The following is a 23523-nucleotide window of genomic DNA, read 5'->3' on the forward strand; positions in this document are numbered from 1 at the left end:
TGGACAAATACCCGTCAGTGCACGGCTGTGGATTCTAAAGATACACTATTGGTTAAAACTTATTTTCCCCCCGGTCGGGTTGGCACCTCTAACATTGCTAGATACCTATTATTCCAATTAGAAAGACACTTTGTATGAAAAGTTAAGAAGTTTGGGGTTTTCTCCGCAGACCTTGATAGCGGCAGGATATGAGAGAGCTAGAAACCAAGTGCACCAATGTATCTGGGACGTGGAGCTGCAATGTCATATGGGCAAAATGGACAAACATGCTGCAATGAGAGATTATGGGAGAGGGTTCTCTCCTGCAAATTATCTGACAAAATTACAAACACCCAAGTACAGACATTCCTTCACCATGGCCAGATTTAATGTGCTCCCCTCTGCCTTGTTGCAAGGCAGGTATGAGGGTAAACCGCATGAGACACGTGTTTGCCCATGTGGCTCATCGGAAGTAGAAACAAATTTACATGTATTGTTATACTGTAGTTTCTACGAGGATTTACGTTTGACCTTTATTACCCCAGCTGTACAAAAGCTTAAGAACGAACCAGAATCCCAACGTCTGAGAGCCTTGGTAGAAGATAAGGACCCCAAAATTACGACCAATGTTGCTAAATATTGTGTATCTGCTATTAGACGTAGGAAACAAGAGCTTCCCAATGGCAATTCGCAGGGGAATGCTAACACTTAATTTCATTAATGTTTTTTAACTTTAAAGCGTTGTTGTTGTTTTATTTGCATTGAAATTGTCCTTTGTATCTTTCTATGTTATGCTCTGCTGACTCGTTGCATGAGTCGAATTGATCTGTGACCGTTTAATAAATTTGATTTGATTTGATATTCTCACTTTTCTACCAGAAAATGGAAGAATAGTTGCCATTATTAATTTTTGCCCTGAGAAAAGTGCACATAAGGGCAAATATATTCTTCCAATAGCTTCAACCTTAGCAGGGACACCACCTGTTGTAGAGCAGCACTGTCTATCTGAGCTCACGATAAAGCTCTTTCAAGCACCACAGCTCTGCAGTTTCCCAGCCAGGATAATCTAACCCTATTTCACGTCCGTCAGGAAACCCTAATGCACCCCTTATCTTTGTGAGGGAGAAAAAAGCAGTGTCTACTGCATTACAGACAAGTCTTAAGGGCTAAAAGACGTCCGAGTTCAAGGCCAAAATGATTGTAGAGGAATAAGGCCAGACATGGGGGTGAATGGCTCCCATGAAGGGATAACCTGGGGCACCTACTACTCTGTTATCAGCCAGGCACTGGGGCCAGTCAAGCTGGTAGGTCAGCTTGACTGTTTCACACTGGATGATCTGAGCATCAGTTTATGCTCCCTTAAGAACTTTCCATACACTTTACTCAGCTGAACTTAGGTAGGAGTATTGGCAAGAACAGACAATAACATCTCTCACAGAGCTCCCTAGACAGTAAATGCAAGACCAATAAATTAATTTGAATTCAAATCAAATTTATTTGTCAGCCACCACTGCATATCCTACACACAAAAAGTACATGCAGCACTCCCAGGCATCTAGAAATTTGGAAATGGAGAGCTTAAGAGCATCCAATCACATTCAGAATTCCTTCGGGAAGCATCAAATAAGCAGTGATACAGTTCTTCTAGCAACCTCCATCCATCAACACTATGCTGTACATGTGCAATACAAGTGCCTTTTGCTGAAGTCCTACCAAGCGCTGTTTAGTATTGCATATGGTACAGAACAAATGAAATAGGGAACTTCAGTCCCAAGATATCACACATAGTAATCTCACTGTTTAGGAAGTAAATGCTTATGATGCGGTACCTATTTATCTACTTGCACTGGCATGCTTTCAAACTGCTAGGTTTGGGACAGAGCAATGGGAGCTTACTCCATTGCAGGGATCTGAACTGCCGACTTTCTAATTAGCAAGCCCAAGAGGCTCAGTAGATTAGACCCGTGTCTCTTTTTTAAATCTTTTTTTTTTTTGCTAATGTTAGCTCATGTTTGGTTAATTTTATCAAAATTATCCTGACCCTATTCTATTTTGTTAGTGTGAAGCTGTGCACTCTCTTCTTCTTTGGGCAAGAGGAGCTGCAGAGGGTCAGCTCCTCCAGGATAGGATCTATTTTAAGAGTTGATTAGCTAAACATTCAACATCCAGCTATGAAGTTTGTATATATGTCTGAATCAAAGTATACATCTGCTAACATGTTTGTGTTTGGTCACTGTAATTATTTTTACACTTAAGCTGTGTTTCCTGCCTTTCCATTTCCCTCTTATCTTACTGCTAACATGTTTTTTTCTCTCTCTTTCCACCCATGTGTATGACTATATATCCCTGCCAACTCAGGACAGCATTCCATGCATCAGACAAAGTGGACTCTGGTCCACAAAAGCTTATGCCCTAATAAATTTGCTAGTCTTTAAGATGCCACAAGACTCTCTGTTGTTTTTGCTGAACAGGCTAAAATAACTACCCCTCAGGAAATGGGATAGATATTTATTTAACAGAGCCTGCAGCAGATCTGAGAACACTGATTTGTGGCCTGCAGATAAACTGTTGAGATCTCCTCACTATACTGTATACCAACAGAAAACACCACAGAAACATCTGAAAACAGAAGGAAGTAATTTCTCACCACAGAACTGAAGATGAGAAGAGAGCAGAACAATTTCCGACTGTGTACATTTATCCCACTATTATCTCCAGTAAGTGGCTTTTGTACTGCTTATGCAAAATGCATCTGTCCAGAAAGAACAGCAGAACAGAAGAAATGTGTGGGTACAGTGTGGCAAACTTATCACTCTCACCTCTTTTAAAAGCTTATGTCTATCTTCAGTGGAAGACTGCAAACTAAATGTGAAATACAGGCTATGCAAAAAGCAGGGAGGCAAGGGCTCCTGTGGGTCTGAATAAGAGACAGATAAGATTTAGCTCTCCCTATTTGATGCCTCCTGTCCCATTTTTCCAATGGATCCAGAGACTTGCTGGCTGTTATTTTTCCACTTATGTTCTCTCTAATCCTTGCCCTGTGCTGAAATTTTATCTCTTCCCTCCCCCCTCCTCACCCCCACTTCCTTGTGACCTGTCACCTTCAGGACAATACAAGATGCAGGAACCTCTTCATTTACAACAACTTCCTGGAAAAACGTCTTATCAAGCCAGCCAGCTCCAGAGCGTACCTGATAGCTACTCAGAGGAAGTGAACCAAGCTCCCTCTCCACCCCAACCCCCCTTTCTGGCCTTCTTATCCTCTCCCGACACTATAAACAGAGTCTTATCAAACCAGCCAAAGATGTGGGGAAACTAACATGCAATAAAAGTCCACACCCCCCCCAAAAAAAATCGGACACAGAATAGGCACTTCAAATGCACTTTTATTGTGACACTCCCAACAGTGAAGAATGAAGGTTGGGAAACCACACTGAAGAAGCTATTGGAACTGTTATTTCATTGCTTTAATATGCTTATAGTAACATGTTACCTTTTCACTTAAGGTGATAAAAATCTAGCAGCATAATTTTGAGAAAAAGTGACTTTTCTAAAGTTTTGAAATGGTGCATACTATTATGATAGACAATCACACTCATTGTTTACAATAATTAGACCTCTCTCTATTTAGATCTAAATGTATTGTACTTAATATAAAATATGTATATGTAGGATACGCATATCCTTCTCTTTTCTGTAGACCTATATTTATAATGGGACGTGGGTGGCGCTGTGGGTTAAACCACAGAGCCTAGGCCTTGCTGATCAGAAGATCAGCGGTTTGAATCCCTGCAATGGGGTGAGCTGTCGTTGCTCGGTCCCAGCTCCTACCAACCTAGCAGTTTGAAAGCACGTCAAAGTGCAAGTAGATAAATAGGTACCGCTACAGCAGGAAGGTAAATGGCGTTTCCGTGTGCTGCTCTGGTTTGCCAGAAGCGGCTTTGTCATGATGGCCACATGACCTGGAAGCTGTATGCCAGCTCCAATAGCACAAGATGAGTGCCACAACCCCAGAGTCGGTCACGACTGGACCTAATGGTCAGGGGTCCCTTTACCTTTACCTTATATTTATAATAATTAAAAGTAGTGCTATCATTATTTTGTTCAGTAGTGTAAAAACAATGCTGGAAGTTCCCCACATCTTTCCTATATCAAAAGTGACTTCTGTACTATCCTTAGTCCACCCTAGCTCACAGGCAGGGTGTCAGGAAGAAGCATGCGAAGACAAGTAAAACGTTTTTAGATCAAATGACCTAATGAATAATCATTATTAAACATATTTACAGGCAGTCTTGTAGGGTTAGAAACCCTCCCAAGGTAGGTTGCAACAATCAATATACAATATAATTAGCAGTAAGATTCAAGGATAATAAAACTGTAATACACAAAGCTAGGAACAGATAAGGACCAGCAATAACACTAAAAACATACCCACCCTGGTAAATTAATAACGATAACTTTAACAAATTTTAAAATCCAAGAAATATTCAAGGTATGAAGGGGGGCATGATGTAGCCCCACTGGCAAGCATTCCACAAGTGAGACCACTGCCAAAAAAACGTTCTCTTTCCTTCCTTCCTTTATTTGTTAGGTACTTTATTTTGTCCAGGGCAACCCAAAGCAACTTAAAACCAAGCTTCCTTGAGTCTACCAAACTCAGAATACTGGATCAAGCCAAAGGCATCTTGTACTCACAGTAGTCAATGAGATACCTATGGGAAGCCTGCAAGTAGGACCTGAGTGCAACAGCACACTCCCCACTTCTGTTTGCCAGCAACCAATGTACAAAAGCATGCTCCCTCCAACCATGCAGGTAGAACTTAATTATCACGGTTAGTAGCATTGATAGCCCTATTTTCCATGATTCTGTCTAATTCTTTTTTAAAGCCATCTAAGCTGGTGTTCATCACTATCTACTGGAAGCAAATTCCATAGTTCAGTTATGTGCTGTGTGAAGAAGTACTTTGTCTGTCCTGAGTTTTCCAACATTCAGCTTCACTGTGTGTTCTAGTATCCATAATGGAAATAGGTGTGCGAGCAAGGCTTCGGATGATGATCAGTGTGTAGGCTGAGGTATGTGAAGGTAAGCCTGCACGTAACTTCATTCCAAACCATTTACGAGGAACTAGACTGAGGAATCTGAAACCCAGAGGTGAAATACAGCCCCACCAGGCCTCCGTGTCTGATCCTTGGGACTTTCTCGGGCCATGCCTCCTCCCCAGCTGTGCTCAGCTTCCTCCTTGAGTACTTTGTGCCTTGCTGGAATGTGTGCTTCGATTCTGAAAATGCCACTTGCTAGGCCTGGATGGGGAGAGGTGTATGTAGGTGCAGAAATCAAATTTTGTGGGGCTGGAGTGTAGACTACTGTGCAAAGCTAAGTGTCACATTCATTGCCACACCCAATTTTGCCTTTGGCGATGCCCACTACTGGCATACGCACACCAAAGGTTGCCTATGAGGGGATGCAGCCCTCGGACTTTAAATTGGGCTTGAAACAGCATTGGCAACTACTGCATCAGTACAGAATCTGATTGCCTAGCCTCAACATCCAGCTGGCTGCATTCTGTACTAGATGCAGTTTCCAAATCATTAAAGGCAGCCCCACATGGAGGGGCTACTCCAGACATCTGATTAATATTGTGCTACACTAGAGTTCACTCTCAGTGAGTGACTGACTGTGTCAGTCATGGCTAACATATGGCCCTCTAAATGTTGCTGAACTACAACTCCCATTATCTCTCACTATTGGCCATGCTGGCTCTGGCAGGTGGGAGTTGGGAGTCCCAACAACATCTGACAATCCACAAGTTATCCACCTCTGCTGCAGGGCAAGAAAATTTATGGATGTTATCAGAGACTGACACAACTTGACTGGATGGTTTGTGACACAGATGACACTTTGATCGGGAGTGTGCATCTCTGTGTGACAGAGGGAGAGCGAATGAGAAAGATAGATATGGTGCAATAGCTGGAAGATTGTGCTTCAGGGGGAGGTGTTTGACTTTATGACCTTCTGGTTCTTCCCAATCTCATGAGTTAATGGGGCTGTCTAAATAACATATCAGATAAGTCTTACTGGATCAGATCAATAGCCCAGTCCATCAACTGAGATATCCTGCCTTCAAGAACGGAATGTATAGTTTGCTATACGGGAAGGAAACCGCCAGCCCAAGGCAATGATATGGAAAATTGGTTTGTCATTGCTGGTCTCAAGTTTCTGATATTCTCAATTTTGATGTACGTCTTCAACCGGGTGATGCCTAACAAAGTGGATATTCCTGGCTTCTGAAGCTTTTAAGCTTACGAATCCAGTCAGGCTACTGAGTCCTGTCATAACAACATTAATGAGATGCTTATAAAAAAATAGGTTATGTTATTATTGACACTCACTGCAAAGGAAGTTTAAATATTTATAGCCTCTTACAAGGGGGCTTGCAGAGTCTTCTCATGCAGGTCTGATCATATCAACACTTCTGTAGTGGTAGAAGTATTGCAGCTTCAGATACTCCCAAACCAATCATCAAACACTTGTCTGAGCCTCTCGCTCCGCTCTTCTTTTTCTTTAAGACAGACCAGTAGGCAAGACAGTATTTTGTCCTGAAGTTATGTCTGTTGGTTGTTAAATCTGTTTATGGGTTTCTTGAGAACACTCATTTTAGTTTTAGGAGCACCCTAATCTCATCTTGCCTGTATTTAAATATTGCAAGTTTATTACTATAGAAGGTGTCACAGTGAAAAGAGCTTAGTAGGTTGTGCTTAAAACTTACTTTGAAACTTTCAAAGTAAAACAGGTGAGAAAATAAATTAATTTCTAATAAACATTTACTTTGTCTATATTTATAGATTCGTATACTTAACATATGGTTACCGTCAAGAAAAACCTCAGATGCCAAAAGTTCTGCTGCACTCACATACTTCCTGGCTCATAGCAGCTGGTAAGTATCTAGATCACTTCTAGCCGACTTGTATCTTGCTGAGGTCACTGCCAATGTTTGACAACTCAATCCCCAACTCCAGCATCTTTCCTAGTTAGTAGACCCTTCGGCTAAATTCAGCTTTGAAGACAGAGGTAATTCTATGACTAATTTAGCTTTCACTGTCACAGACAAGTCCCAAGTTGCTTCCTGGTTTTACATGCCTTTTTGGATTGTTTACGGTGCCCCAAATGTACATTTGTTTCCTCATCTGCAAAGCACTGCCCACACCTTTTCCTTCCAAGCAGTAGTATTTTGTTACTGAGAAAAATGTAATTTTCCTGTAGAGAAATGAACACATTATCAGGCAGCTGTGTGAATGTCAGCAACTGGCTGTTGTTGACAATGTGAAGAGGAATGAGTGGTGTTGTGCAAGGAAACTGCTGCTACGATGCATGAGATTTTCCTCCCTGTCTTGCCTCCCCTGTACAATGATTACATCAGGCCACAACCATTGAATAAAAGTCCAGGGCACCAGACCAAACTGGCAGGTGGGCTCCCAAACACACAGGGGTGGCTTACCACATTCTGAAGTGTACTACACAGTTCCAGCTTATTAGGGCCCCCACTGCATGGCCCTTAAGTCCAGAATCCAAAATTACCTTATTGTGCTACTGCCCCTGGATGAAATTCAAAGTGGGATCAACACCCCCCCCAAAAAAAAAATCAGCAGACATCCACAGCATAACCCACTGAGATCTCTCTGATTAGATTCATTGATAGGCATAACGGCAGGGAAGTAAAAGTTGAATGGGAAAAATAGGGAAGCGGCACACAAAACCTTTTGGCATCATCACTTAGCACCAATAGACTCACGGGAGCAGTTAATTAAGAGATTACAACAATAAAAATGACATTTTAAGGAGCTGGTTGTCAATGTCAGGGGAAAGCAAATACATTTTGTTGTCTTGAATTTGCAGTTAATGCATGTGTTACTTTAAACCACACAAAGCCACTGTTCTGTCAAGCAACCTAGCCTGCACTTATTTGCAAGCTCCTATGTCTAAGTTAACTCTACCCCAAAGCTTAAGCCATTTTGTTTGCTGTTCTCTCCAGACAATACATCTGTGGTTTTTCTCTCTGGTCACTATTCAGTCTGTAAAGACCTCCTGCATGCATAAAGCCTTTGAACTCCAGAAACTGCAAAGTCATTATTGCACTCTAATTCACCCAAGCTGCAAGGTCTGTCAACAGTCACTATCCTTGCTAAATGTTGCTGCATTTTTCTGAAGCAAGGACGAACACGGAACTCCAGGAAATGGGAGGAGATATCCTTTTTGGTTCTTTATGACATTAACTTGCAATGGAATGGAAACTTACAAACCTACAAACAACAAACAGCATAATTTTCATATATTACGGTATGTTTAATGTACAGTTTTTTAAAACAAACATACTTGTCTCATGAATTTTTGTTATAAAGTAGGGCATTGAATAATTCTATGTTGCAGATGGGGATCCATATCTAAGACAGTGTGACTTGCATGAAACTACTCAGACTGCCTACAGCTAAGGTGTAATTTGAATTTTTTTTTACCAAGTCCATTACTCTCTGCACTGAACTCACTGGTTCACGATGCTAGATACAATATAAAATTTTATACCACATCATGCAACCTATGAATCGGGTGAAAATTCTACAAGAGTTCCTAACTATTGTACTCTCCAATTGGGAAAGGAGGAAAGGAGAAGCAAAATATAAAATATTAAAAAAATCCCAAAATGGCAGTAGTAGGCTTCGGAATAGCAAAGGAAACTCTGGCCTGCATACCTATAGGCTCACTAGGCCTCTGATTTTGGCCTGCAAAGCCATTCTGGGCAAATCCACTTGTCAGTCACCTGACATATGACATTGGGCATGGAGATCTGCTATCTCTGATCAAAACATTGCGTGTTAACATCTCTTATATTCAGTGTTAGTGCTAAGCACCAAAGTGTTAAAACTGGAAATAAGCTTAGCTCCAATTTTAGCACTGTGGTGCTTAGCGCTATTACCAGAGATTTAAAAAATTGCTTTTTTAAATAGCAGGGAGAATTTCTCTTCTCTCCAATCTTACAGCAATGGCATTTGGACTACAACTCCCAGTCTTTATGACCAATGGTCAGGGACAATGTAGGCTGGCTTAAGAAATTGGCCTACAGGAGAGACTTGAGGGCTCAGAAGCAATCTCGTACACTAGAAATAGACTGAGCACAGCCTGCGGAATGATCAATGGTGTGTTTGTGGTAGGGCTTGCTTTTGGTTCTTTGTCATTGCTTAAGAACTGAACAGTGAATTTTCAAATCCAAAGTCAAGGCACCAAGAAAGCCAATCTGATATACCACTCACCTTGTGCCTCCAAAGAGGATGATCTTGTCCCCTACTCTACAACAGCACTGCCTGCGGCGAGGACATGGCCCTTTCCCTTTGGGATCAATTTTCTTCCAGGTAAAAGAAACTGGAGAAAACACATACACCATGAAAGCTGAATATTTCACGCAATCCTGGTAAAGACAAGCCACACGAACAAGCTCTAGTTCTAAGAAGTTTACAAATTTAACACATAGAAACAAACCTTTTGCTTTTCAGCACAAACACTTGAGGTTTTTTGCTTGCAAGTGAAAAAGATGTTCAGGTTTCAAATATCACAGTCTTTTCTTCATTAAAAAAATCTGTTTGCACTCTTGATAGTTTATTCCCAATGGAGCAGGGATCTTCTGGTTAAACAGAAAAACCCTGGGACAGCTCCCTGAAATGCCTGCTAAGGCTATACATTCCTTTTCACCAATAATCCCAAACATGAAATGTATGCAAAGCTGTATGTTTCATTGTACAAGCTGAACATTTCCAGAAGTTAAGGAGGAAGATACAGATTTCACACCTTCAAGTCACACAGGACTGTGTGAAGCAAGAAAATGCTACATTACACCACAACTCCTCAAATAAAGGAAACTCTTCCAAATTCTCTTGGAAGACTAAGGATAGTATAGTTCAAAGCATTCAGCTGTTCCAGTTTGCACTTCACTTAAAAAAACCCGGATATTTATTGCATAAGGACCCTTGAAAAAGCAATTGCTTTAGAGGGCAAATGAGAAGAAGGTGACAACCGCAGAACTCAGAATTAAGAAACCACACAGCATCTTCTGAAAACATTCTGCAGATTGAACTATGCATTAACTTTCTTTTTGGAGAGTACATGTGGGTGCACTGCCATCTATTGGTAACTGCATGAAGTACAGATGCCATAACCACTGAGACATCCCCACAGAGATGCCTGCTACCCTCTCTCCTTTAGAGAGTGGAGATTGGCAAGTTAGTTGTATGAATATAATAAAGGCAGGACGTATGGTAGTTACTCTCTGGAGCATACACTGACAAACCTACCCCATGAGCATCATACTAAGGTGTGGTGAGATAACTGTAACTGTGTGGCAGTAAACTGAGGACATACCTAAGCATCACTTCACATCATTTACGGTGGGGCCTTGCAATCCCCAGGCTGGTGTCTGGATGCATGAGTGGGCAGGTTGAGAGCCAGTAAGGTGAAGCTAAATACTAGTACTCCTGTGCACAAGTGATTCCCAGGAACTAGAGCATATACCTGTTTTGGATGGGGTTGCATTCCTTCTGAGGGAACAGGTACCAGTACAAATTCTGGGAGTTCTCCTTGATCCATCTTTGTCACTGGAGGCAAAAATGACCTCAGTGGCTAGGAGTGCCTTTTGCTATCCTTGGCTGGTTTGCAAGATATGACTGTTCCTAGACTAGGATAGCCTTGCCTAAAAAAAATTGGATCAGGTTTTCTGGAAGAATGCCTTCTCCCACACAGGCCTGCTGCCCACTTATGAAAATATTCAGAGGCGGCCATATTCATTTCATGGCAGCTTTGAGGAGGGCCCCTGCTCTGTAGAATGAGCTCCCTACTCATGTAGTATACACCTACTACAGTGAACTTCCACCCGCTGTTAAAATACATCCATTTGCTCAAGCTTTCTCCAGCCTCTGCCATCAGTTGAACAATTCCTGCCGTACTGTAACTGCCATCTTCTTTTTATTGGATCGTTTTTACTGTATACTGAATTATTTAATTGTACACTGTCTTGTTATTATTGTAATGAGAGACAGTAAATAAATATTTTATACTAATGACATACCTACATATAATTAGTGTAAGGAATTCACTTCCACAAGCTGCAGTGATCAGACAATGGATGTGTTCCAGCCAACCATGTCTTCTTCCAGGGTACTCCCATCCTACAGCTCCTAGTTTTTCATGCTCAGTCCTCACTGAGTTGGTGGGTGTTTTATTCCTCCTCTTAGTTCCCCACCTGCTGATTTCCCCCCTACTTCTACAGACCCTGTGTTTCCTTGGGCATGCCGCTTACTTACTGGCTGAGCCCACAGCAATAACATTCAATCAATCCATACAAGCTGAGCAGGGGTAGCGGCGGCGGCATTAGCTTGGAGCTTACAGGTCAACTGCGGCATGGGAAAAGCCAAAGTGAAGGTGGCAGACAGGGGCTGAAACAGCTAGCGGGAACAATCTGAAGTGGTCTCAGCTGCTTTTCAGAAGAGAGAATTTGTCGGCTCTTTGGATGTATGTGCAGAATACAAGGGAAATTTAAAATTCTTTTCTCATTCATTTTTAAACTCGGCCCTCTGAGGTTGAAGAGTAATCTTATGATCTAAAGCAGAGCTTAGCAAGTCTTTGGCTAAGCAGGGATTTGAAGCTAGATCTCCCTCCTAGGACTATCTAGTACTCTAGTCTGTAAAATCTCACTGAAGGGTTGCCATTCTTTCTAGTGCTGAAGAAAAGGGTGCCCAAGAGGTTTCTGCACCGTTATGGAGGCCTTTGCTATATCCTGCCCTTTCACACCGAGAAGTGGCAGAGCAAACATGTCCATGCACACACAGGAAGGTGGTGGTGGTCATGGCGATGTGTGCACATGTGCATGTGTGCGTCCAGTTCCCGAGAAGCCTGGCCAGGGAGCATCAGCCTGCTGGAGAACAGCAGCTGGCCATAAAACATTTTCTTGAAGAAGCTACACTCTTCTGAATCTCTCATTTGAGAACTCATTAGCAGTGAGCCATATCAGTACCACACAGCCACATTACCAACAGAGAGATGCAAATAAAAGGGCGGAGGGTTTGAAGCTCCTAATGGATATACTCATCCATCAAAGGCATGATCCAAAAGTCTACTGTGCAGTACTGCACAGTCAACCCCTGGCCGCCACAATCCTGAACAGGTACTGATATTGCTGTTGCTGTTGGCAGAGACAGCAACAGTTCATAGCCAAAAGCTGCAGGTCAGGGAGACTCACTCCAGGCTCAGATTCAGGAACCAGTATTTGTTGCATTACCCGGGTCCCATGTGGTGCCCCTGAGATATGCCTGGAGCTTTATGGAGTGTGGCTGTTTAGCTTTCCCTTCCTCATGAGTACAATGTGGCCATTAGTGCATTGAGCTCCAAATCAATATAGCAACTACCACTTCAGCTAATATTGTTCACTGGGTCCAAGACCTCACCACTCCTTACTGATGGAATCTCTATGTGTCTGTGAACACACGCTACGTGCATCTGTTGAACATATACATCCTACAAAACATACGGTGGCATGGAGGAAATGTGATTAATGCATAGCTGTAGCCCTGATCACAGCAGAGATTCTTGGAGGTTCCTGTAATAACAGTAATAAGAAGGAATGTCAATTAAAAATACCTGGATCAAATTTCCAGAGATCGTGAAAGTGTCTGTTCAGACGTGCATTGTAGCCACCAAATATATACAACTCTCCATTGTAGCCAACTGTAGAGAATAGAGAAATTACGAAGCTCAGTTTCATATCAGTTACAACTGAAAAGTTTTTGTGCTGTTCCCCTTCACAGTTTGCAATGAAGCTGAATGTTGGAACATTCAGAACAGGCAAAAGGAGGTACTTCTTCGTACAGTGAATAGTTAAACTATGGAATTCAATACTACTGTATAAGATGCAGCAATGGTCACCTAATAGGATGGAAATTAGACAAATTGTAGAGGATAAGGCTATCAATGGTTACTCAAGTGATGGAGGCAGTATACCTATGAACACCAGTTGTTAGGAATCACAAGTGGGGAGAATGCTGTTGCACTCCTGTTTATGATTTTCCCATAAGCAATCTGGGTGGTCGGTACAGGAACAGGGTGCTGGACAAGATGGGCGTTTGGTCTGATCCACCAGGACTCGGATGTTATTGCATGCCACATTCAGAGCTAAGGTTGTCCATTTACATTAGATCAGGGGTCAGCAAACTTTTTCAGCAGGGGGCCGGTCCACTGTCCCTCAGACCTTGTGGGGGGGCCAGACTATATTTTGAAGGGGGGAAATGAACAAATTCCTATGCCCCACAAATAACCCAGAGATGCATTTTAACTAAAAGTATACATTCTACTCAGGTAAAAACACGCTGATTCCTGGACTGTCCACGGGCCAGATTTAGAAGGTGATTGGGCCCGATCCAGCCCCCGGGCCTTAGTTTGCCTGCCCATGTATTTAGATTAAGAACCATTTCATATTTGGAGGAACGAGGGAGGTAAGCAACTGACTCCAAATTCTTGTTCTCTGTTTTTCCATCTTGTCCAAAATTGATAATGGGCACCTCTCTCAATGGGAGATGCACAAGACTGATTTAGATGAAAGAAAAGCATGGTGAATGGAAGTACAAGTCAATTACACTTGCTGATTCACTGTTTATTGTTGCTTTCTAAAAACAACAAAGGCCACTTACTTGATCTTTTGAAGACTTGTGCCTGATTGGCTAACTACAACTTTCTCTTTAACCTTAATTAGACTTCTCACACTCGATGGAGTGTAATGATGACTTACATGCTGAGTGGCTCCTTCTGCCTTCAGGAAGGAGGGGAGTGGGAGGCGAGTCCAGCCAAGAGTTTGTGTCTGTGTCAAATACTTTGATTCGGTTACAGTAGATCTCATTGTTGGAGTGGAATGGCCCAAAGCGGTCTGCTCTTCCCCCAAACACATACATCTTTGTCCCAATTATTGTGGCTGAGTGAAAGTCTCTCCATCGAGCTGGTGTGCCCTGAAACAAGAGACTCCTGTTAAGTAAGTCAAAGGGAAATGGAAGTTACTTTAGGAGTAAAAGATATGAAAGGGGATGTAGGTGAAAGGGGATTTTGGGTGCTCAAAATTCTGTTGACTACAAACTAAAGCAGACAAAAGTTAAACGGTAAACAGGGTCACATGCGGGACCCAAAGACACACTAACACCAATACTGACCTTTGTACAGATCAGACTCCAAATCATGTTGCTGCTATCCAATTTGTGGATGTCATTTGAAAAACAATCAGCCTGAAAGAAAGAGAACTTATTAAACTAGTGGGGATGTTGGAACGAGCACTGCCAACTAAATCCAGGCATTCTAAAGGCCCTTGGTTATTTTGCTCTCTAAAGATAAAATCAGAGTTTAATTCTTCAGCATTTCCCTGTGGAGCTGAAATATATTACGGGAACTGAAATAGGTGGGTCAGAAAGCAAAGCAGCTGTTCAGACTGACTCACATCAGTGCACACTATCTAAACAACACATTGAATATACATATGCTGTGAAAAAACATCTCCAGTTTATATACAGAAAAAAGTAGTAATGTGGGAGATTAAAACCATGATTTACAGTACACTGGTTCTGAGTGTCTGGTGTGAGATGGCAAAGGCTGCCCTTTGCCCTTCTTTTAAATAAGTGCTAAACATCAGTAGCTCTCATTAACCTCAGCTGGAGTTGTTAGAGAGTCACTAAGTCAGACCAGACAAGCCTTAAGCTAAATGTTCTGAACGGAATGCATAATTAGTAGCAACCTGTAAAAGATACTAGATTGCTGGGTTTGCCAATGTTTTGTAAGACTTGAACCTAAAATGGAGAGAGATAAAATCTTTGGAGTTGCTGGTGAGTCCCTTAAATCCCATCACCATATTTTCGTTTGCTTCAGTACCCTGCCACACAGACTTTAATTAATGCTGTAAATCCACTGAAAACAAACACATTTGCCATAAGATCTCCTCCAGGCTTCCTCAACGAGGCCGAGGTTGAGGAAGCCTGATCTAGTCACTGAAAAAGCCAGTGAGATCCAGCTGCTTGTGGACTGGAAACAGGTTAAATCTCTGCTCAGCCACAAATCAATGAATGGCTTTTGGACACCATCTGTTCCAAATAACTCAGTCCCCACCAGAAAACAGAGGTGATCTATTATCTATTTTACAGTAATTGCAAGAATAAGCAGGAAGGGAAAACATTCTGCACATCTTACAAGCACAATTATGATTGTCTTAGGAACTTGTGGAATCTCTCTCTAGGGATGGTGAAGACAAGACTAGAAAGTCATCTAGGAAGACAACACTTAGAAAGTCTGTCTGCTTCCATGCATAAATTAACATCTGCTCATACTTCTGATGCAACACATCTCTTAGGAAGTTTGAAATTTTTAGTCATCTGATAGGTCAGGGACTTGAACTAGACTCGCTTCGGACTGTTTCTGTGCATATTATTATTATTATTATTATTATTATTATTATTAATTTATACACCGCCCTATACTCGGAGGTCTCAGGGCAAATTAACATCTATTCATAATTTACCATCTATTTATCCTTCTGATGCAATCCAACTTTTAAGAGGTTTGACAATTTTATCTAAGATATTTGTTTACTGCCCTTCATATAAATAACCCAGGACAGCATTCAGAACTGCAACCTGACATAAAAAGAAAGAGGAAAATACAAATTTAGTGGCTTGACAACAAAGGCAATAATGCCTGAAATGTCAATAGTCTAAATTGAGTTTTGCTTTTTAATTACCAGTCAACAGTACAGCAGCTTGCTCTCTAAGAGGCAAGGCGCTCAGAGATGCATAAGCAACAAGCAGACTTTAGCTCTAAATACATCTAGCCCTTTAAACCTAGGTGTAGACTAAGGCTACAGTCTAATACTCTTGGGAGGTAAATCCTACTGAACACAGTGAGAATTACTTCTGAATAAATATGCATAGGACATGGCCTCATGCTTGGAGTTCATAAGCTAAGATGAAAGTTTGGCATTATTATCAGTATGTGACAGTATGGGGTTACAAGAGATAACATTTCAGTAATCTTTAACTTAATTCACAAATGTCTTTAAATATAGTTGTTGGTAAATGAAAGAAAGAAAAAAAGAGGGGGGAAGTGAAGTGGGAGCAGAGGGACCACTCAGAATTCTCTTTGAATAACTTGATTTGGAAGCAGCATTTCTCATGCAGACCTAAACACTAGAAGCAGAGATCATAGGATAACTTACCAATTGTTCATATCCCCCAAAGATATACATGCTCTTTCCCAAGACGCAAGCCGAATGTCCATCTCTTGCTCCCGGAACCATTCCAGAAACTTTTGGTGTGAACCATTTGTGAGTGCCTAATACATTAAAAACAAAAACAGACAGATGAGCCATTACCAGCAGACACAGAATGTCATGTTCAGGAATGAATGAATGAAAAATGGCATGGCCCTTGGGGGAAAAATCCGAAGCAAACACATATCTCTCCTTTTAAGGAAGGAACCACTTATACAATCTCTTCCACACAGAGCAGTGGAACAGCAGCTGCCTCTCTAGAAGCTATCTTACAGTTCCTGAAAAACTGTGTAAAGCCACCACTCACATTTTGTGAGATTTCACTATTATCCTACTGTGTATTGCAAAGTAAGAAACAGTTGCAATACTTTGGGAAGCAATTCAATTGTAGGAGAGTATTTTTCTGTACCTGCAAAATATTTTTAATGCAAGGCTGCCTGGTTATCTGTAAAGTTAAAGCAAGCACCTGTCTCAGAAGTCCATAAAAAGAAGCACAGATAATCCTCAGAGAAGCAAGAGATTGCCTAACCACAGTTGGCAGTCAGCTTCAGTGCTTATTCCAGGAAGCAGAATAGAGTGGCCTGTTCATAATCCTCTAGCACCCAAGAATCTCTCACAACCTGGCTTTCATCCACAGCCACCCACCTAGATTAACTGGAGAAGTATTCCAGCCCAGCACAAGGTCAATGTTGAGATTATTAGCACAAAGGGAAAGTGAGCCTTGCTCCTAGTGGGATGTGTGCCATGCTTGGATTTCTAAATCCAGTCATGTGCTACCCCTAAAGACCTCGGCCAAGAGCTACATATGAAACTAGAGACTGGAGCAGGCTGTGACATCTAATACAGATAGCATTTGCAAGCCAACTAAGGACAATGCCTTGCAGAATAGCTTCAGAGCTTTGTCTAGCCTGAAGTGACTCATGCAAGAGGGTTTCCACCTTTTCCCATGAGAAGGGAAGGATTAGTAGACTTGCTTTCCAGGGATGGTAGGAAATTGCACAAGCAAGTGCATCCAAGGCTGCCTAGGACTCTGGACAGCAACAGTTCCTTTCAGCTTTTTCCACCACTCCTCAAACACAGAATCAGTTTGGCAGCTGTGTGATGCCCGTATGTACAATGGAATTCTATGGATATCTATCTAGTTTTGCTCCCTAGAATGAACTCAAAGATACCGAGAAAGCAAATTTGTTAGAGAATTAGCTAGACCTGGAAACAGAGCCCAAGAACTGAGAGCCCATCTTCATTGCATGGAGAGTTTGTAAGATACTGGTTCTCTCATTATTTCCTTCCGATTAGTTTCCTTCTTTCCTGTTGAACACTTTCCTCTTTCAACAAACCTTTTAAGTGAAGAGTTCAGATCAGTATCTGAACTGAGCTGCAACTTACACATGCAACTGTTTAGCTGGTTTTATATATACAATTGTTTTGCACATGGCTTCTATTTTATTGAAAATTCACTTCAAAATGCTTCATAGGAAGTGGTTAATAAATGAAATAAAAATATACCAACACCTTCCCTTGATGCAGCATACCCTTTTCCTGCTACTGTACACAGTCCCCCTGCATTGTGTGCTGCCCACAGTAGTGAGAGCATAATTTCCATGAAGCACCAGTCATGAAGACTGAAGACTGTACAGTGGGTCTCCAACAATTCCCACGTTCTTTGAAAATATTAATCATGTCTCTATAAAAGTTATAATCAACAAGATTAAGTACTTTCACACCTGCTGTTCCCAGTTTAAACCTGGAGAGAAACTGCAATTTTTTAGAATATACACTTTCAGCAACATGTGACAGCCAGAGATATGGGGAACAGCGAACAACACTTACTGACGTCAAAGGCGTATAGGACATTGCAGGCTCCCTCAGTGTCATTGCGGCCTCCCCAAATGTATATGGTGTCCTCAATAAGCACTGCAGAGTGTCCATATCTCATGTATGGAACTTCCCTCACATGGTCCCTGCTGTTTGTCCACACTGGTGGTAGTTTGGTCCAGCGCAGAGAGACTAAAAGGAAAAAGCCCAGAGTGTTACTTGACTGGCTTGCTCTTATGCATCAGGCTGCTATGCACAGATCCTAACTGACAAACAATTCAATTGCTTGGATTAACAAGTCATAATTGTTGGAGGAAATCCAATGCTGCCATGCAGTACTCCCTCTCTCCCTCTCTCTCTCTCTGTGTGTTGAGATTGCAAAACATTACTTTACTCGGGGAAAATAAAAAGGAAAGAGAGAACAATGAAAAGTTGCTAAAAAGGTTATACCACTAAGCGAATGTGAAAGATGTTCACCTAGTAATAATAATAACAACAATAATATATTATTTATACCCCGCCCATCTGGCTGGGTTTCCCCAGCCACTCTGGGCGGCTTCCAACAAAATATTTAAATACAATAGTCCTTAGATATTAAAAGCTTCAGATGTCTTCTAAAAGTCTGGTAGTTGTTTTTTCCTTTGACATCTGATGGGAGGGTGTTCCACAGGGCGGGAGCCACTACTGAGAAGGCCCCCTCCCTGGTTCCCTGTAACTTCGCTTCTTGCAGTGAGGGAACCGCCAAAAGGCCCTTGGCGCTAGACCTCAGTGTCCAGGCAGAACAATGGAGGTGGAGACGCTCCTTCAGGTATACTGGACCGAGGCCGTTAGGGCTTTAAAGGTCAGCACCAACACTTTGAACAATCTGTTGCAAATGTGTGACACTATAGATGCTGGTGCCAGATAAAGCACACCTGATGAAAATAGTATTTTCAACCGTTGCTCCATTAGAAGACATATATTCAAGAGTTCTAAAAGAATTAACACACACGAGTACAATGCAGAGAAAATTAAGTGCTTTGAAGGCCCATTTAGGGTAATGGTTATTTTTTTTTTTTTTTTAAAAATATTTTTATTAATTTTCCAATTAAAACCAATTATATCACATTCAATATTTCAAATTATACACATATATATATCAATCAAACCGAATGTTATGCCAAATCATCTAAATAATTTATTTTTGGGTTCCCATGCTTCAAGAAATTGGGAATTCCTCGCAACTGTCCACTGCCGTCTTATTTCTAAAGTTCAAATCGTCCTCCAAGCTCATAATATTCCAAATCTTCCCCTTACAGTCACCTAGATGTTTTCCACTTTCATCCAATTGTTCCAGCTGCTGAGATAAATGTCAAACGAAGTTTCACAGATGTTCTTTCTCCTGTGTGAGTTAATCAGTCCAGCCTCCCCATAAATCTTCTTAGTGGAGCTCCCTGTTGCGACGGAGTAGCAGCGCCATCTTAAAAGGCTCAAATCACTTTCATTTTCTCTCATAGCCATGAAGATTTACGATTTATTTATCTTTATAGAATTTACAGCTTTTTCAGGCAGGAGACCCAAACATCCAACCATGAACTCTTGGTAAATTAATGGATCTCCTTGCCCTATAGCTGAACTTAGCTTCAGGTCGCTGCTCCAATTTAAAGTGCGTCACAGCTCATAAATCCTCCGAACGCGTCCAGGACTCCTTCCGTCTGACTAGGGGGGGGCTTTTCTCATCGGCAACTTCACATCTTTAAGAAATATGCTCAGTAACAACAGCTATAGAGTTCAACTCACACAGTCTTTTGCTTCTCTTTCACTCCAAACAAGCCAGGACATCGCGTCCGGGAAGATACGAGGCAACAATATGAAGAAAAAATAAAAACTTGCTTCCCTTATCGCTCCGTCCCCATCAATCCTTCTTCCAGATGCCGTACATTCTTTGACTCCTCTCGCTCAGCAGCATAAAATTCTCAGCAGTAAACAGCGCTTCTTCCCCTCCTTCTGAAGTATGTCCATAGATTTAAGCCTAATTATCTTCTTTAACCATGGAAATCCCCGCCATGCAGATTAGCGTCCGGGAGTCCTGGCCGTCGTAAGTGCTCAGCCCAAGCTCCCCCCACTCCAAAAACAGTCGGAGTGGGTCTGGGGGCATCGCGGGCCAGCGGCCCCTCTCCGTAACCCCCGGAGAGGGTAGGGGGTTGCCATTTACTCCCCTAGCAACCGCCAAATTCCTTACGAAGGTCAGAGAGATGGAAAACAGGTCCGCCATTCCTGCAGGCGGAAACCGGAACCCATTTAGGGTAATGGTTAAACAATGTTAAAAGCACACAGTTTAACAGCTTAAAATAGGGAAATGGGTAGCCAAATGGCAGATTAGAATATGTAAGACAGCGCACACTAGAAAAAGTAAAAATATTCAACTCTTATTAATCATTTAAAAACAGCAGTAATAAAATGTACAATTCTATTGTCTATTTTCACAACAATGTTCTTGGGAATATTGGGCTAAGAATGCTTCATTGCTGAGTATTTGAGCCTGGACAGAGCTACTACTCTGTCCTGTTGAAACTTACTCTACCCTACCAGACTCCTGTTTGCTTCCCCTCTTCTGACTCTCCACTGAAATCTGCATATTACACATATATTGGTTTCACCTTTTAAGTTGCATTACTGAAATAAAAGCACTTTTTGACGATATTCTAATTTTCTAAGTTTCACCTGTACATTATATATCAACCGGCTAGTGTCAGACTGCTATATTATTTTCATATGGTAACAGCAGTAAAAAAAAAAAATCAATTTAATAACAGAGTGAAAGATGTATTCATGTCACACAGTATTGAAAACTAAAATATGGTAACGGTTGCTCCATGAATTATATAATAAAAAATGTTTTCAGTTATGAAAGCTATCTATAGATTCTTACTAAATAATCAATAAGGGAAACTTTGACCATCTTGTAATTTCAGCAGATATATACTCCAGTTCAGAATGGTAATTATAGGGAAAGCCCTTACAATTTAAGATGCCATATTTATAGTGTTATTGAAGCTCTACCACTTATTCCAGTGTTCACTGTATAAAGAAAACAAAGCACTGAATACTTGAATGGCTTGTTTTTGGAAAGGGATATTGATCTAAAAAATAAATAAATAAAAATAAATGAAGTTCTGTTAGCCATCAGAAAAATAAATCTAATTTAAAAAGTAATCCCCTTTGCTTTTTGTGGCTGCAAATGTGTGAAACTCTTTTATTCTAGGACACACAATTGATGGTTTTTATAACCCCTTTGATTTTTTTGCAAATATTTTGATTTTTAATACGGTATAACTTCTGGCTTAAACAAGTAAATAATGTTCCATTTCATATAACTTCTGGCTTAAACAAGTAAATAATGTTGCATTTCTTTCCACAGCAGCAAATTATTTCCCAACCAATGACACATTTTAAGGATTATTCCTTCTCCACGGCAACCTAAAGGTTATAAAAATATCTTGGGAAGGGAAATCATAAATCAGGGAGTTTTTCCTCCCTTAGCACTTCCTACAATGAAGCTTTGCTCCAACATTTGTTCCCCAAGCTTGTCCTGATGATATACTAAAGGTCACTTCATACACAATACTTTTCCTAGACAGCAAATAGCTCCCAAAGAAGTGAAATTTCAGCAAGAGGCATACATGTATGTTTTTAATATAAAAATATTATGCATTGATGTTGATATATAAATGATAAACAACAAATAAATATAATGTTCATGTTGTGTGAAATGGCTGATTCCCATGCTCCTTAAGAACAATTCCAGCTTTTGATACTTTTAAATTCTCATAGACATCATCTATGTTTAACAGCTAACTGAACACTACTGAATAAGTAAGGCAGCTGGGTTTGTTTGCAACAGCACGTGTACCTTGGACTTAAAGATCTCAAAATCTGGAAAACATGCTTTCACAACATTCTAAAAACATAACCATTCAATCATATGAAAGTGCTAGCTGTTCAGGTCCTTTGCAGCCAGACTCATCTTACCTGCATTGAATACATGAACGTCGATCTGTCGCAGTGTCTCATAGTCTTCCCCAGAACAGTAACCGCCAAAAGAGTAGACTTTGTGTCCAACAGCCACAGCAGCGTGGTTTACTCTCCGGGGCCCACCTTCTAAATGCACTGTCCACCGTAACATTCCCTTTTGCAAGTGCTCAGTCCCTCCAAGAAGGGGGTTGGGGCATTAGAGTTTCATGCCAACAGGGCTACCAACCATGCTGGTATGTAGCCACAGAGCTCTGAAAAAGACAAATTTACAAATCTTCAAAATGCAACTGATTATGCCCACTGTAAAATGAATATGAGTCTTCCTCTATGCAACAGCTTTCCCACTGGACACGGTTTTAACTGCCTCTTTGAATATTGCATTACATTGTTCCTCTTGGGTGGGAGAAAGCAATTGGTTTTTTCTTGTTAGCCTGCTACATATCTAAGATAGGGAATAGTATTTATTGAATCAGAAAAGGTGAACCATGTAATCATTAAAAAAATGGCAAAACAGGAGTGTTAACTATGTCTCAGCAGTTTAGGAGGGCAGCAAGAATAAGCATTTCTCTCAAGTCATCATTTCACAGAATGCTCCCAGTACGTTTCCGAGCACAATTCAAAGTGTTGGTGCTGACCTTTAAAGCCCTAAACGGCCTCGGTCCAGTTTACCTGAAGGAGGGTCCCCTCCCCCATCATTCTTCCTGGACACTGAGGTCCAGCGCCGAGGGCCTTCTGGCAGTTCCCTCGCTACGAGAAGCCAAGTTACAGGGAACCAGGCAGAGGGCCTTCTCTGTAGTGGCACCCACCCTGTGGAATGCCCTCCCACCAGAGGTCAAAGAGAACAACAATTACCAGACCTTTAGAAGGCATCTCAAGGCAGCCCTGTTTAGGGAAGCTTTTAATGTTTGATGGATTTCTGTATTTTAATATTTTGTTGGAAGCCGCCCAGAGTGGCTGGGGGAACCCGGCCAGATGGGCGGGGTATAAATAATAAATTATTATTATTATTATTATTATTATTATTATTATTATTATTATGCCTGCTCAACAACAGTAATGGTAAGAGAAAAGATGTTCCCATCAGGTTGTACAGCAATTATTTGTTCTAACAGAAAACAAAGAGAATGTTCATGGCAAATTAATCGCATCAAATGAATTTACAATTCAAGTCTTTTTTTCTCTGTGTGGGGCAGTTCCCAGTCAAGTCACTACAATGCCCCATCCTATATTTGTACATCTGATTATTCCCAAATATAGAACTTTACATTTGTCCATATTGAAATTCATTTTGCTAGTTTTGGCCCAGTTCTCCAATCTGTAAAGGTAATATTGAATCCTGATTCTATCTTCTGAGGTATTAACTACCCCTCCCAATGTGATAACA

At 41.2% G+C, this 23523-nt stretch overlaps 1 protein-coding gene across 5 annotated transcripts in view; it reads right to left on the reverse strand.

Annotated features, from left to right (window-relative positions):
* The window catches only part of KLHDC3 (kelch domain containing 3), a 53171-nt gene that overhangs the window by 16202 nt on the left and 13446 nt on the right, over nt 1-23523 (reverse strand). For all 5 annotated transcript variants that reach the window (XM_035111135.2, XM_035111130.2, XM_035111134.2 and 2 more), the window contains 7 exons: nt 22137-22390; nt 18141-18317; nt 16257-16372; nt 14212-14283; nt 13800-14013; nt 12656-12742; nt 9283-9391 (listed from right to left, as the gene is read on the reverse strand). In XM_035111135.2, coding sequence (XP_034967026.1) covers nt 9283-9391; nt 12656-12742; nt 13800-14013; nt 14212-14283; nt 16257-16372; nt 18141-18317; nt 22137-22290 — 929 coding nt within the window. In that variant the 5' untranslated portion in view covers nt 22291-22390. The remainder of the gene's footprint in view (nt 1-9282; nt 9392-12655; nt 12743-13799; nt 14014-14211; nt 14284-16256; nt 16373-18140; nt 18318-22136; nt 22391-23523) is intronic.

Source organism: Zootoca vivipara, chromosome 3, assembly GCF_963506605.1.
Source record: "Zootoca vivipara chromosome 3, rZooViv1.1, whole genome shotgun sequence".
NCBI lineage: Eukaryota > Metazoa > Chordata > Lepidosauria > Squamata > Lacertidae > Zootoca > Zootoca vivipara.